General features: G+C 51.9%; 1 protein-coding gene across 3 annotated transcripts in view; it reads right to left on the bottom strand.

Moving 5' to 3' along the window:
• cars1 (cysteinyl-tRNA synthetase 1) overlaps positions 1-16836 on the bottom strand; it is a 130764-nt gene that overhangs the window by 95085 nt on the left and 18843 nt on the right. For all 3 annotated transcript variants that reach the window (XM_038807524.1, XM_038807522.1, XM_038807523.1), the window contains 4 exons: positions 16555-16646; positions 15120-15208; positions 13349-13445; positions 1572-1670 (listed from right to left, as the gene is read on the bottom strand). In XM_038807524.1, coding sequence (XP_038663452.1) covers positions 1572-1670; positions 13349-13445; positions 15120-15208; positions 16555-16646 — 377 coding nt within the window. The remainder of the gene's footprint in view (positions 1-1571; positions 1671-13348; positions 13446-15119; positions 15209-16554; positions 16647-16836) is intronic.

Genomic DNA, 16836 nt, shown 5'->3' with positions numbered 1-16836 from the left:
CCCTGACTTCATACCCCTGATATTATCCAGCACCTCCCTCAGCCCCAGGGGCTCCTCCAACGCCTGCCTCTTTGCTTCCTCCACCTGGGGAAATTCCAGCTTGTCCAGAAACTGTCCCATGTCCCCCTGCTCTCTGCCTCATAAAGTCCCTGGTAGTTCTCCCTAAATGCCTCATTTATCATCCCTGGCTCTGACACTGCAACCCCAGCCCCAGTCCATATCTTCAATATTTCCCTGGTCGCAGCCTGCTTCCAGCAACTGGTGCGCCAGCATGCGGCTCGCCTTCTCCCCATATTCATATTGCACCCCTCTTGCCCTACGCAATTGCTCTCCCTCCTTCCCCGTTGTCAGCCTGTCAAACTGCCCCTGCAACTTTTTCCTCATTGCCAATCCCTCCATGATGGGCACCCTCAAATATTCCCTGCCCACCTCCACTATCTCGCTCACTAGATGGTCATGTTCTTCCTTCTTTTCCTTATCTGCACAAGCCGCAAGTGAAATAATTTCTCCCCGGAACACTGCCTTCAGTGCTTCCCAAAAAATGCCCACTGACACCTCCCCATTCTGATTCAACCCCACATACTCCTTAATCGCCGTCCGCACCTTATCACAAAAACCTCCATCCGCCAACAACCCCGAGTCAAACCTCCACCCCGACCTCTGCTCTCGTCCGGTTCTAAACCGAATCTTCAGCTAGCGGGGTGCATGGTCCGAGATAACTAACCCCGCATACCCTGCCCTCTCCAACCCAACCAAAATCTCCTGACTCACTACAAAGTAGTCAATCCTCGAATACACCATATGGACGTGTGAAAAGAAGGAATATTTCCTTCCACCTGGGTCCACCATACCCATCCTCTCCATAACCCCCCCCCCCCCCCCCCCCCCCCCCCCCAGCTCCCACACCATTTGTACCCTACCCAGCGACCTGGGGCTCGACCTATCCACCCTCGGCTCTTTGACGGAGTTAAAATCTCCTCCCATGATCAACTGGTGCGTGGCCAAATCCGGGATTGCTGCCAGCAACCCCCTCATAAAACCCACATCATCCCAATTTGGGGCATACACATTTACCAACACCACCGGTGCCCCTTCCAATACCCCACTCACAATCACATATCTCCCACTCGGATCCCTGACCTCCTTCACACTCAAATCCCATTTTTTTGCTCATTAAAATCGCCACTCCCCTCGATTTCAAATCAAACCCCGAGTGAAAAACCTGCCCGTCCCACCCCTTCCTTAACCTAACCTGGCCCTTCACACTTAGGTGCGTCTCCTGCAGAAAGATTCTTGTCCTTCCTAATAGTCTACACCAGAGAGAGGGCAGAGGGTAATACTGGGTTGCCTGATTTTTTTTTTGGTCTTAAAAAAGCAAGCTCCTTTTGGAGAGAAAATAGCTCCAAAGAGAGACTCTGGGCAACAAAATTGTTTTGGAGTATTATCAATATTTTAATGTTACAATATGATGTGAAGTACCTCAATAATAACCCAGTAAAAGTGAAATGAGTCATTTTTCAGTCTAGCGCATTTGTGTGATAGGAGGCAACTTCAATATTGCATCTCCTTACCTTGAAAGCAGTCCTGATGTCTTCTAGAAGTTGCATAGCACCCAGATTTTTCTCTTTGTACTGTTCAAATAGGTGATTCTGTCGGGCTCGCTTGATAATCTGTGCAAAAATAACAGCAACTATGTTAGAACGAGCAATGTAATGGAGAGAAACTGAGCACAAAGCAGAGAGCTGGCATGAGAATGCAAAGGTGAACATATCACACCATTGACAGAAAGAGTCAGACACAGATCTAGCATACCATAGATTCACATCTGCTACAGAAGTAGTAACCAACAGAGCAAGTGTATATTCTGGGACCACATTCATAGCATCATTTCAACTCTTGATACTTTTGGATTGCATCAATTTCTAAGGTAATTTACAGAAAATCTTCTTTATTATCATCGTACGCAAACATGCACTAGAGGGGCACACAGCAAGGAAGAGGAGGGGAGATGAACTACAACCAACTTCTGCATACATATTTGAGAGGAGTGGTTAGAAAAATATGTACTAAAGCCCATAGATGAACATGTAACTATGATTGTAAAATGTCTTATAGAATGTTCTTGTTTATCAATGCACAAAGGGCATCATGGTAGCACACTGGGCAGCACTGATGTTTCACAGCACCAGGGTCCCAGATTCCCGGCTTGGGTCACTGTCTGTGTGAAGTCTGCACGTTCTCCCGTGACTGCGTGGGTTTCCTCCGGGTGCTCCGGTTTTCTCCCACAAGTCCCGAAAGATGTACTGTTAGGTAATTTGGACATTTTGAATTCTCCCTGTGTACCCGAACAGGCGCCGGAATGTGGCGACGAGGGGCTTTTCACAGTAACTTCATTGTAGTGTTAATGTAAGGCAACCTAAGACAATAAAGATTATTATTTAGGGAAGCAATGTTCAAACTGATGAAATATATTGATATTAGTAATTGATACAAAAATATAACCACAGACTGGAGATATTGCTTAATCAGGGAGAGAAATGTTCTCAGATACACAAACGAGCACCAGAGATTCAAATCAAGAGAAAGGTGAAAACCTGGAGAAGTCAGGCTGCTTTTCTTTTAATTTGTTCATGATTATTTATTTTCTTTTAAATTTTTTTATTGCAGTTTTTATTTTATACACTGTATAGTAGACAAGGGTATGTGCATTGGGTACAATATACAAGAAATTTCAATTGGTATCTGCCCTGCCTCTTGTCATGTGAGAGTACCTTTAAGAAATGGGTATTTATCAAATAGCTGTAATGGATGTACATTTTAGAATTGGGCGTATATCAAATAGCTGCAGTGATGTCAGAGTGTGAGTGGAGCTGGGCTGTCTGTCTGCTTTTACTTTCCTTTTTGAGCTGGCAGCTACAGTAATGTGTTTGGTTTTGTTTTCAGAGTTGGGGCTGCATCCAGCCAAACAAGGTGTCATTTCGGTCTCTCTGCCTGTAAAGAATATCTTCAGATCACTTGCTAATTTAAAAGTGATAACTGCTCACAGTAGAGAATTTAAAACCTGATATCTTTGTTAAAGAGGATATTTGTCTTATGAATGTTGCTAGGGACTTCCGGTGGCGGCGATGTCCGAGTGAGCCGCATATTCGGCGGGCTCTCACTCCGGCGGGCGTTTAGGGGCTGATTCCCCGCGATAGCGGGACCATGGACCTGAAGGAAGGCAGCTGCGAAAGTGCTGAGGAGCGGGCTGCAGCATATGGAACAGCGGGAGTCCAGGGGGCAGAAGAAAAGAGAGAAAAAGGGACAGAGAAAAGGACCTGAAGAAACTTACCTGGAACCTAAGATGGATGAAACACGGACCCTGGACTCAGCAATCCAGCAGGCGCTGGATAACATGCTCCAGGTAATGAAGTCCAGTTTTGAAGCACTGAAGCGGGACAGCTTGGACCCAATCCAGAAAGCGGTGGATCAGCTGAACCAGAGGCTGGATGCACAAGATGTTAAAGTTAAGGAGCTGGGAGAGGCGGCGGAGGAGCAGGCGGATGCGTAGACGGTTGTGGCGCTAGAAGTTGACGGGCTGAAGGAGCGGCAGAGAAGACTGCTAGACAGAGTGGAGGAGCTGGAGAATAGAGCCCGCAGGAACAACCTGAGGATGGTCGGCCTCCCGGAGGGGGCTGAGGGAGCTGATGCCGCAGCATTTGTAGCAGACCTATTGATGCAGCTGATGGGGGCCGAAGCCTTTCCGCGACTGCCAAGCTGGAGGGGGCACACAGAGTGCAGGCGAGGCAGGGGCAGCCGGGCAGACCCCCCACCCCCGCCCGATGGTGATTAGGTTCCACAGGTTTGTGGACAAGGAGCGGGTGCTGCGGTAGGCAAAGAGCGCCAGGAGCATCGTGTGGAACAACAGTGTCCTCCTCATTTACCAGGACCTAAGCCAGGAGGTGGCTTGGCGGCGAGCAGCCTTTAAGAATGTCAAAGAGGTGCTGTTCAAGAAGCACGTGGGGCGCGATTCTCCGGACTGACGACGGTTCGGAGAATAGCGGGCATCGGAAATTTTTACGGCGACGCTGTTCCGACGCCCTCCCGCTATTCTCCGAACCCCGCAAAATGTCGGAGTCGCCATTCCCGACAAACGCCTCCTTCCCGCCCCTGACACGACCAGAATCTCCACTGATAGCGCCCCCCCCCCCCGCTATTCACCGGCCCGGATGGGCCGAAGTCCCGACGTCATGGCGCCCTGTTTGCACGTCGTGAAACACACCTGCTTTTTAAATTCGTCAACCAGTCGGCCTGGCTGACGACAGCTTGGAGGAGGTCAGGGCACCACTCAGCGCACCGCTTGAGTCTGGCCACAACGGGGAAGGCATCCCTGAGAACGGGAGGGGGTCCAGAGCGGGGGGAGTGGGGGCGACGGGGGAGGCAGTGGGGGCGACGGGGGAGGCAGTGGGGGAGACGGAGGGGGCAGTGGGGGAGACGGAGGGGACAGTGGGGGAGACGGAGGGGGCAGTGGGGGAGACGGAGGGGGCAGTGGGGGAGACGGAGGGGGCAGTGGGGGAGACGGAGGGGGCAGTGGGGGAGACGGAGGGGGTAGTGGGGGAGACGGAGGGGGCAGTGGGGGAGACGGAGGGGGGCAGTGGGGGAGACAGAGGGGGCAGTGGGGGAGCCGGAGGGGGCAGTGGGGGGCGACGGGGGAGGCAGTGGGGGGCGACGGGGGAGGCAGTGGGGGGGCGACGGGGGAGGCAGTTGGGGGCGACGGAGGGGGGGGGGGGGTTAGGTAGAGAGTGAGCCGTCCAACCCCGTAACAAAATGTCTGCCACCATGCCATGGTGTGCCGGTCACAAGGACACGGCCGCTGGTTCCCCTGTGGCTTCCGGACACAGGCCACTGACGCACCCGTGAGGAGGCCATAGTTTACTGGCCGTTGGATGCAGAAAGTGACCAGGGGTTAGGCTGCGTGCGTGTCAGCAGCGTGACCAGGCCACCGGGACACACAGGTATCCCGTGGCAGGCGGCTGCCGAGGTGTCGACTAACGTCCGTCTAACATGTCCCGTTTCTCTGCCCCCACCACCCTTCTGTAGGTTAGCACGATGTATGGAAACAGAACGGCTATGTTCTGCGCAGTGGTTGGGGCCGCTCTACTGGATTTGGAGATGCAGCAGCATCCACACCCACAACCCGCAGTGGATGCAGGGCCAGCTGCAGCAGCAGAGGGAAGGGCCGAGGAGTTGCCAGTCGTCGAGCAGCATGGGGGGGGGGGGGGGAGGAGGAGGAGGAAGGGGAAGAGGACAGAGTGAGGGTGCAGCCACGGCGCCAGAGGCGACGACCAAAGCCGAGGGTGTACCGTGTCCGGGTCTCTTTCCTAACAATGACGGACATCACCTGCAGGAGAAGACTCTGGCTGAGTAGGCAGACGGTGATACATATCTGCCAACTCCTGTCGCACCTCGCCCCACGTGGAACGGGGGGAGGACACGCGATCCCGGTTGCCATCAAGGTGACGGTCGCTCTGAACTTCTATGCTACCGGCTCCTTCCAGTCTCCGAGCGGGGACGTCTCTGGGATCTCCCAGTCATCGGTGCACAGGTGCATCCGGGATGTGACCGACGCCCTCTATGCCATCGCGGACCGCTACATCACCTTTCCCGAGGACCAAGCAAGTCAAGACTCACGAGCTCGTGGATTTGCCAGTGTGGCCGGGATACCGAGGGTTCATGGGTCAATCGACTGTGTTCACGTCCCCATGCGCCGGCCTGCTGTGGACAAGGAAGTGTTCACAAACAGAAGGGGGACATACTCCATTAATGTCCAGGTGGTATGCGACCCCCACATGAGGATCATGAACGTCTGTGCAAGGTTCCCAGGGAGTGTGCATGACTCCTACATACTGGCGCAGTCGTTCATACCTGCGATGTTTGAGGGACGTCCCCCCGGCTGAGGGGCTGGTTGCTAGGCGACAGGGGTTATCCGCTGAGGTCTTGGCCGATGGCGCCTATACGGAGGCCTCAGACCAATGCGGAAACACGATACAACGAGGCCCATGCAGCAACCAGGGGTGTGGTGGAGCGCTGCCTTGGCCTCCTGAAGATGAGATTCAGGTGCCTGGACCGCTCCGGAGGGGCCCTGCAGTACCAGGCCGACAGGGTCGCTCGCATTGTAGTGGTCTGCTGTGCGCTGCACAACATCGCGATGCAGAGGGGAGATGACCTGCTGCAGGAGGCGGAGGGAGAAGCTAGTGGCAGTGGTGCCAGCACAGAGGAGGAGGAGGAGGAGGAGGAGGAGGAGGAGGAGGAGGAGGCGAGGGAGGAGGAGGAGGAGGAGGAGGAGGCTGGCGGAGTGGCGGGCGCAGAACGCAGACACGACCCAGGTGCTGGTGATGTCCAGGAGGCGGCACGACGGACCCGGCAAGGACGGCGGGCACGCGACGCCCTGGTGGCAGCACGGTTCACGCATCGCATGTGACGTCCCCGATGAACACCAAACCACCACCTGCATCGCTAGTCATGCAGAGGGTCACCACACAACTGCCACCACCACAACCCCCCCCCCCCCCTCTCAGTGTACACTGCTCCACTTCGACATCACGCTTATCACTGGGTCCAGACGGTATGGCACAACATTGATGGCTGTGTCAGCGGGTGTGATCAGTGCCATGTGGAATGATGACAGCCCGCTCTGCGAAGAGCTGTGAGCTCAGAATCGTTAGAGAGAGTCTGACCCATGGCAATAGCTGAACCATCCACCTTGGTGGCCGCTGAGTTCGTCACTGACACTCCATCATGTGCCCGCGTGGGCTAGCTGTGGGAGGGGGTAGGGGCAGGGACTGCACACCCGGCACCGAGGTTTCACCACCCGTCAACCCCAGCGACACTCGGTCACCATCACGATTCCTGTGGCTGTGGAACAATCACACGGTATTACAAGTAAGGTGGAACAGTGCGTTTAATATTAACAATTATTTACAGGTGCCCTAGCCCCTACAACTAAACTGTGCCCTTCACCCGTGCCAACTTACTCAGTGTCTATCTTAGTTGCCTTACGAGCCCTACCACTACGTCTAAGTGACTCCCCAGATGATACAGCAGGAGTGGAGGAGGATTGCTGTGAATCGCCCCCCTCGACTCGTTTCTCCTTGGCTAAGCGTTTCCTGGGGCGACCCGGCCTTGATGGGCCAGGCTGCTCTGCGGGCGTCTCGGGTGACATTGTGCCACCCTGCTCTGCCTGCTGCCCACCCGATGCACCAGGGATGGGACGGGGGGAGGCCGAGAATTCCGGGACGTCCCGTGATGGCCTTAATGGGACGGACCCCGAAACCTCCTCCTCCCTCGGGGAGCCCGGTGGCCCCGGGCCTCACTTTGGGACAGAGGTGCGAGCGGGGAGGTGCCCCGTCGCACCACCGACACCTGGCGCTGCCAGTCCTGGAGGCCTGCAACGGTATCCACCAGGATCCGAAGGTTTGCAGAGACGGAGTCCAGGGAGTTAGACATTCCCACCAGGGACTGTGCGACCTCAACCTGTGTGTGCACGACGCCATCCAGCACATGTGTCAGGCGGTTGATGGTCTCCGCGACCGACTGCTGGGACTGTGCTATCGACTGCTGGGACTGTGCTATCGACTGCTGGGACTGTGCCATGGCGTGCTGCGACTGGGCCATGACCTGCTGAGACTCGGCCATGGCCCGCAGGGCGCCGGCAATGTCGTTTTGGCTCTGGCACATTGCTGCCTGTGAGAGGGCAACCCTGTCCAGGGCCGAGGATGACTCGTGCACATTAACCCCAACGTCTTGCATAACCTGACCCATTGCCTCCACCACGGATGCCACCCGTGCGGTGTCGGACTGGGTCTCTGCCATGAGCGGCACCACTCCCTGCTCTTGGACGCGGTTCGACTCCTCTAACAGCGTCTGCAGAGCCAGGAAGGCAGCCCTCCTCCCGTCAGTGTTTCCCTGGGTTTCCTGAGGCATCGGCTGTGCGGGTGGGTTGATAAACTCCAGGAACTCAGAAAACGTCTGGGAGCCAGCTGCATCCTGGGCCTGGTCTGGCCTCCGCGAGTCCGGGCCCTCTGTTGCTCCGACCTCCACCTGCTGTACCTGCTCAGCTGTGATGTGCCAACCAGACTGTGCCCCAGGAGACTCATCACTAAATAGGCCCGCCGGGGTGTGTGTCTCTGGGATGATGGATGTGGTGGGAGAAAGCAGTGCCGCAAGCCCGACGCTCTCAATGTTTAAGGCCTCCTCCAGGGTGTGGGGCTGCTCAGCGTCAGGAGGGTTGTCCCTGGCCATTTCTGGTGGTTGTGGACTTCGAACCCTCTGTGCGTCCTGGTCCGCAGATTGGGTTGGGGCGGATGGGGCTGCTCGCTGATCGGGTACCCTCTGCTGTGAGGCCCCAGGTGAGGTGGCGGCAGATTCCTGTCTCCGTCTGGAGGCAGACGGCCCTGGTCGTTCGGCATCACGTCCTAGGGAAGAGAATGAGACGGGTTATTTCGATTTGCTCGGCAGGCCGCTGGACGGTCCCAGTGGGCAGGGTGTGTGAAGGGACAGAGGATGGGGGAGGTGTCCCAGTGGGCAGGGTGTGTGAAGGGACAGAGGATGGGGGAGGTGTCCCAGTGGGCAGGGTGTGTGAAGGGACAGAGGATGGGGGAGGTGTCCCAGTGGGCAGGGTGTGTGAAGGGACAGAGGATGGGGGAGGGGTGAGTGTTTGTCAGGGAGGGTTGTCTCACTTGCTGCAGTTCTGCCAACCTCGCATAGCGCGATATCGCGGGTGGCAGACCCCCCCAACAAGGTCCAGGGCCCTCTGTTCAAAGGTGCTGAGGGGGTGCAGGTTGGGCGAACCCCCTCCAGTCTTGTGCCGCTCACGGTGGTTGTGAGCGGCCTTGGCCTGTTGGGGGAGGGAACATAGGTAGATCATTACAAAACGGAAGGTATCAGCAGTCCGTTCAGATACTGGCACAGTTTGGGGGGGGGGGGGGGGGTCAAGTTGTCATAAGACGATTGCATCTCTCCTCGGGGCCAGAGCGCTGGGTCTGCGACAACTTTGTGAACCATCCTCAAATAACTCTGCCCCAATCCCCCTCCCCCCCCCCTCCCGTGCTGGGGGGGGGGGGGGGGGTGCTTAAGTTAAGGGGGAGGGCTGGTTGTGACTAGGGGGCACCCTCATGGCACTTACCCTGGCAGACCTGGTGAGGTCGTGTAGCTTCTTCCTACATTGCTCAGCTGAGCGAGGGGTCTGCCCCACAGCACTGACGGCAGCAGCCACGTCACGCCAGGCCTGGCGTACCGCGCTGGCAGGTTGGCGATGCCCTCTCCGCGGGCGGATGATGCCCCTCCTCTGCTCCACGGCATCGAGCAGCGCCTCGACGTCAGCATCAACAAAGCGAGGAGCAGCTCTCCTCGGCTCCGACATCCTGCCCGACAGATTCTGTGGTCGCCGCGCCTTTTTACGGCGTCGGGCGGCGTCACGTGGGCGTGATCGTGTCATCGCCGCGTTCCGTCGTCATCACGCACGTAATTGACGCGGCCGCGCTACTAGCCCATTTCCAGGAAGTGAATCCGTCGGGAAATGAAGCCTTCGCGACCGTCGTAAAACGCTTCCGATTTTTACGACGGTTTTACGATTTTCCGCGGGTGCGGAGAATTTCGCCCGTGAAGTTTGGTCTGCTGTTCCCGGCTCGTTTATGGGTCACGCATCAGGGTCAACACCACTACTTCTCCGAGCCTGAAGAAGCGATGGACTTTGCGCGGGATCAGGGGCTGGTCCCGAAAAGAGGCCCCACGGACGCGAATTAGGGCCCCGAGGTCTACCGTCGGAAGGTACGCCGAATGGGCCTGGACTGCTGGTCAACGGTTTGCTGGGTCAAAGGAGCCAAGCGGAACATTTGGGACTCTTTCCTTTGTTCAAGGACATTGGTTTGGGTTTTTTTTTGGTTTGTTTTTTCTCTTATGTTTTTGTTTTTTCCTCTTTTTTTCTGTTTTTTCCTTTTTGGGCGGATTTGTACTTTTTGTGCAGCTCGCAGGAGGACACTGGAGCTGGCACGGTAACGAAGGGGGGCCGGTCAGCAAGGGGGGCCAAGGACGTTGGGTTTGGGTTTTTGTTTTGTTTTGTTGATGTCCATGCCTTCCTGTGCCAGTGAGTTTGCTCCAGTGGGTTGGAGAGGGGGATAGGGCGCCGGGGAGTGGGGAGGAGGATGGGGAAACAATGGGAATGAGACAGGAAGGCGCCGGAGTGTTGAGTCCACCGGGCTAGCAGATTGGCTAGTCAAGGGAGTCAGGTGGGGGGGGGGGGGGGGGGGGGGGGGGGGGATCACAGCCAGTGGATGGCAGGGGTGGGGGTATCGGGGGATGATGTTGGGGGGGGGGTTGTTCTGCTGATGTGGGAGGGACTTGAAATAGGCACTGGAAAGGAGGTCGAGGGTGGAGGCAGCCAACAGGCGGGCCAGGAATGGCGCGACGCACGGGCCGGCGGCCGGCCCGAGAAAGGCTATGGTTGACCAGCGTGGGGGGGGTTGTGCCCCCCGACCAGGCTGATCACCTGAAACGTCAGGGGACTGAATGGGCCGGTTAAGAGGGCGCGGGTGTTCGCACACTTGCGGGCTCTGAGGGCGGACGTAATTATGTTGCAGGAGACACATCTGAAAGTGTCTGACCAGACCAGGCTAAGGAAGGGCTGGATTGGCCAGGTCTTCCACTCGGACTTGGACTCGAAGTCCAGGGGGGTGGCAATCATGATCAAGAAGCGGGTGCAATTTGAGGCGGAGGGCATAGCCGCAGACAGGGGGGGCAGATACCTGATGGTACGGGGCAGACTGGAGGGGAGAAGAGTGGTGCTGGTGAATATATATGCCCCGAACTGGGATGACGTGGACTTCATTAAAAGAGTGCTGGGGAAGATCCTGGACCTGGACTCTCGGAGGCTAATAATGGGGAGTGGGGAGGGGGACTTTAAGATGGTCCTTGACCCGGCTTTGGATCGGTTGTGTCCCAGAACGGGTAGACTCCCAGCAATGGCAAGGGAGCTGAAAGGGTTTATGGATCAAATGGGGGCAGTGGACCCCTGGAGAGCCGGACAGCCGACGGGAATGGGCTACGCCCCCGCACCTAATTCATCCCCACCCGGGGGACTAGGAGCGGGCCTCCGTCTTTCTCGGCAGCGGCCTCGTCACGCCGAAAATGTGAAGCCATCCGCACATGTGCGGGTTGCCGGTTCCAACCCCCGCATGCGCGGATGACTTCATCGTGCAGACGGCACGAACCCGCGCATGCGCGGTGGCCGTCTTTCTCCTCAGCTGCCCGGCAAGACGTGGCGGCTTGATCTTGCTGGGCAGCGGAGGGGAAAGAGTGCGTCCGTTTGGACGCTGGCCCGACGATCGGTGGGCACCAATCGCGGGCCTGTCCCATCCCGAGCACAGTCGCGGTGCTCCCGTGCCAATCGGGCCCCTAGATGCCCCAAACGGGCATCTGGCGCCCGTTTCACGAATGCAGCGACCAGGTGTGGTTGCAGCCGTGTTGAACGGGCGTGAAGGGCCGGCCGCTCGGCCCATCGGGCTCGGAGAATCGCCGTTCGCCGTGAAAAACGGCGAGGCCGGCGATTTATTCCAAGCCGGGGGGGGGGGGGGGGGGGGGGGGGGGGGGGGGGGGGGGGGGGGGGGAAGAAATCGCTGGGGTGCCAGGGGGGCGTAAATAAATGTCGGGAGGCCCTCCCACAATTCTCCCACGCCACGTGGAGAGCGGAGAATTCCGCCCAGGATCTATTAAGCCATGTTCCACTCTGGGATCTGACTTGTGCAGAAATTAACATCACCTGGGATTGTGGCAGTCATGCAATTTTTGAAATCCATGCCAACCATTATTTTCATTTCTAGATGTTCTTCTATTTACAAGGGATTCCATCATTTTATGTGCCATTGATATTAAGCTAACTGGTCTATAATACCCTGGATGTGTTCTTTCCTCTTTCTTAAACACTGGACATTAAACACATTAATTATCTGTCAGACCTCTGGCACTACAACTTTTTTCACAGGAACAGAGAGGCTTTATCCTCTGAGTTTCTTTAGTTTTATGCAATATATCCTCTGTTTTTATATTTTCAATATTATGTCTATCTGTTCTATTTTCTTGATAAATATCAAAGCAAATTCTGTATATCCATTTGTGATCCTATTCCCACCAAGGCCTTCCTTTTATTATTTTATGTGTCTGTAAAATATTTTACTATTTTGTTCTATGATTCTTGATAGTTTAATTGTTCTTCCTGGGCTTCATAGGTGCTTTTAACTTCTAATCTCTTTGCAGTTTCTTATCTTTCACTCCTTTGCTGTTAACATACAGAATGTATGCCTCTTTACAAGTCTCAAAATGGAGTCACAGTGGGAAAATGTTTGAGAAGCACTGTTCTACATTATTGTTTGCCAATATTGTCAATCTTTTTATTTTCTCCGATTCATTTCTCAGTCTCTCATAACCAACCTTTCTCCAATCTAATTACCTGGCTTTCATCATAATTATGTCTTTCTCTACCACCATCTTAAAGCATATCATATTAGTCATTTACTTCCTAGATGTTTCTCTACTTTTACTTCTCTTACCTATTCTGGTTCACTAGATCCAATAACACACATTCCCTCGTTGGACATTTTACATCCTCAGAATTATTATTAAAGCTTCAGAAGTGTTATTCATCCCTCTCACCCCAGCCACCAGAATTAAGTTTGAAAAAATCCTTACTCATCATTTCAATCAAAAAACTTGAAATACGACTTTATCGCAATGCTAATTTGAATTAAGCTATCTGAAATTGCATACATACAAAGCAAACATAACAGCAGATCCTGTGGTTTTGTTCACAAATAGTCATACAGTGCTTTATAAAAATTGTGGGGGTAAATTATGCAATTTAGGCGTTTGTATCTGAGCCGCTGATTTATAGCGAGCAAATAAAGTTTTTAAAAATAATTCAAATGTACTGAGGGATCTTTCTTGGTGCTTTGAGGATCAAATCCCATGTATCTGTATCTTATTTTGTGAAACAATGAACTTGATTTTATATATCCTTTTATCTACTTTACTTTTACATTTATTTAAAGCTGAGAATACATAGCAAGGTAGCACATCGTACCAGGTGAAGACAAATATCTGGCATTTAGTGCAGTAGGTTGAAAGGGCTGAACTAGACAACTTTGACAAAACTATGGCAGTCCTGTATTGTGGCATCATTGTGGAGAGGAAACCTCGGCAGGGTTTGGCACACTGAGTCAGAATTCAATGACAGAAGTCACTTTATTGGTAAAATTAATTAAAGAGCTAAGTTATTGTTGAAGAGCTGACATTAACAGAGGTGACCACTCATCCTTACCTTGTCATCCACATCTGTGATGTTCATACAGTAGAATATGTCATATTTGAAGTAGTTCATTAGAATCCGTCGCAGGATGTCAAAGGAGATGTAGGACCTGCAAAGGAAAACAGGTGTTGGCTTACATTTGTAGATCTGGCACTACAAATGACTAGTGCTGATGTCAGCATGGCCTGAGAAGATACAACAGCCTGGGTGACTTCATGGATTTGAGGATAACACAAGGTTGCTGCATTTATTTTGTTAAAAGACGTCTTTCCATAGCAGGCATCACAACCAAACTTGATTCTGCCCTTATGCAAATATGTACACACACCACTTTCCAGCAGGAACCATTGTTAAACAGTCAGGAACCTTGGTTAATTCCTCCAACCCTCTTGCCTGATGATATCAAAACCACTTGTAAAACATCTTCATCACAATCTCAGCCAATTCAGCAACTGTGCAGTGATTGAATTTGGAGCTTCATTATTCTATATGATTCAATGCCAATAGGTCATGATTTAACAAAGAAGCTTAATAGTAGTGATAATAAAATAATAATAATAACTTATTGTCACAAGTAGGCTTCAATGAAGTTACTGTGAAAAGCCCCTAGTCGCTACATTCCGGTGCCTGTTCAGGGAGGCTGGTACGGGAATTGAACCTGCTCGGCTGGCATTGTTCTGCATTACAAGCCAGCTGTTTAGCCTACAGTGCTAAACCAGCCACCTGAATGGCAGTGACAGGTTCCTGCGAGAGGTCACACCAGACAGCTAATATTAACTGGATAGAATGACCTCTTGGGTCATGTCTGGTTGGTTACTCAGTTTTGGACTCTACAGGATAATGATAGCGGGTGATGCCAAAAAACCAGAGGAAACAAGGCAAGCTAATGAGCTACAAGGTAGCATCGATGTTTCTCTGTGCATATTTCTATTAACTACTACTAACTGAAAACGTACACTGTTCAGGTCTGTGCTATGGAGCAGGAATCTTTTTTTAAAAAAAAGTTACTCATCCATAACAGGCATCACATCAAGCTTGATTCTGTCCTCACGTAATTTCCCACACTAATTGCTTTCCAGGAGGAGTCATGGGACAGCAATCAAAAACAGGAATTCCATCATCTATTATTCTAACTCAGCACTGCTGCTTCACAGTTCCAGGGTACTAGGGTTGATTTCCGGCTTGAGTCACTGTCTGTGCGGAGTCTGTACGTTCTCCCCGTGTCTGTGTGGGTTTCCACCGGGTGCTCCGGATTCCTCCCACAAGTCCCGAAAGATGTGCTTGTTCGGCAAATTGGACATTCTAAATTCTCCCTCTGTGTACCCGAACAGGCGCCGGAATGTGGCGACTAGGGGATTTTCACACTAACATTATTGCAGTGTTAACGTAAGCCTGCTTGTAACAATAATAAAGATTATTATACTACATTAAATGGGATGTACAAGGCAAGTTTTTTTTTTTTTTACAGAGGGTGGTGGGAGCCTGGAACTCACTGCCGGGAGGGGTAGTGGAAGTAGATACGATAGTGACATTTAAGGGGCGTCTTGACAAATACATGAATAGGGCGGGAATTGAGGGATATGGTCCCTGGAAGGGTAGGGGGTTTTTAATTCAGAAGGGCAGCATGGTCGGTGCAGGCTTGGGGGGCCGAAGGGCATGTTCCTCTACTGTAATTTTCTTTGTTCTAAATTCAGCAGATGGGGTTATGGAAGAATTAAAAAACCAGTTGTGTTGAAGAATTAGCAGAGGAGGCAGTAAAATAGTGAGTCATATGGCAGATTACCTGGCATGTCCCATGTGTGAAGCATCATAAACAGTGGGCCCACAGCAATACCACAACACACGCTTCCCATTCTGAGGACGAAAGATCTCCTGACAGAGACAAATATACAAGGACATTTAGAAACATATATGTTATCGCTAAGCCTCGCTGGTTCCACATCAGCAGTAATTGCTATTACTCTTTTCTGAGAGCTTTACTCAATTGAAAGGCAAGAGTCAAGAATAACATTAAAAAAAAAAATCCACATCAACATCGACACCAGCAATGCCTGGGTTCCAGCTGCCAATATTTAAAGACTAGTTCAAGAATTGCTTTCAGCATGCGGTCAGGACTTAGTTGAGGGAAAATAACTTGTCTTTCAAGGTCCTACTTATCCTCAATAATGCACCTGGACATCCACACACTCTTGCAAAGAGCCATCAGATGCTGACATTTGGTTTTTACCCCCCAAAATCAGACCTCGCTTATCCAGCCACTGGACCTGGCATCATTGCACTCTTCAAGACTCATTAAACTCGTAGAATCTTTGGCCACATTCTCAACCACATGGAATCAAACCTTGTGGCCACAGTCTGTGATCGCTGGAAGGAATTCAGTATTCTCACAGCATTAGGGAAAATTAAGGACTCATGGGAGGAGGTTCGAGAATCAACCAGAAATGCCTGCTGGAAAAAAGCTTGGGCAGAGACTGTGAATGATATTACAGGGGTTCTCCAGTGTTGGGGCTGAATGGATTGAGACTTGTGAGTTAGAGGGGAGGGATTTGAAAACCTGGCCACAGATGAAGCAGAGGAGTTACTTCAGTCTCATGAAGAGGAACTGTCGATAAAAGAACTGACTGAACTTACGAAATGAAGGAGCAGGAAGAGGAGCCAAAAAAAGGCTAAATGTACACCCAAATGATGGCAAACCTCATAAGATCAGCTGAAGATTTGAAAATAAAACAAGCGACAGATAATGCTACAAACGTGGAAAAAGCAGTGATTGATGTGCTATTGCTCTTTTCGGAGAACTGTACTCAATTGAAAGGCAAAAGAGTCAAGAATAAAAATGTTTTAAAAAATCTACATCAACACGACACCAGCCATTTCATCCACTCCCTCCAACTCCACTCTCAAGTAATGTACAGCACTGTAAATTGTTCTTGTTCATTGCTGTGTTAAACTATTTTTGCCGTAAATTTCTCTTTCAATTTATTAAACAGTTTTTGCTCCTTTTGATCCTTTATACATGTCAAATTTTCAAAAGGTTGAACCTACCTAATTGATTCCCATTTTAAAGTATGTTCATCATTCGTTATTTTGCCCTTTACAAGATTTTGCAGGAATATAACCCCATGAATGGTGAGACTTTTCTCCAGCACTTCTCTACCATTAGGAGCAATTTTATTCTGTCTCAACAATGTAATACAGCCCGACCCACTATTAACACTGACCTTGCTACGAGTCAAACTGTTGTATAGCCGGAGCTCAGGCTGTTTCAATTCTGGTGGTGGGGACCATGGTGGCTGGGTTCTCTTCACTTTGGCTGAAAAAAAGTAGTAACAGTCATAAGTGCCATATGATAAGGATTTGTTTGCTAATCATCTTTATTAGCTGCATTGCAGCACTACAATGGATCACAATCTAATTTTCATACAAGTGCTTGCGAGAGACTAGTCCGATAGTGAACCACAGAGATGCTTAGTGCACCACAGAGATGCTTGTTCGGGAGAACA

Source organism: Scyliorhinus canicula, chromosome 9 (genome assembly GCF_902713615.1).
Source record: "Scyliorhinus canicula chromosome 9, sScyCan1.1, whole genome shotgun sequence".
Taxonomy (NCBI): domain Eukaryota; kingdom Metazoa; phylum Chordata; class Chondrichthyes; order Carcharhiniformes; family Scyliorhinidae; genus Scyliorhinus; species Scyliorhinus canicula.
Note: the sequence above shows the minus strand (reverse complement) of the source record. Positions and strands in the feature narration are given on the sequence as shown.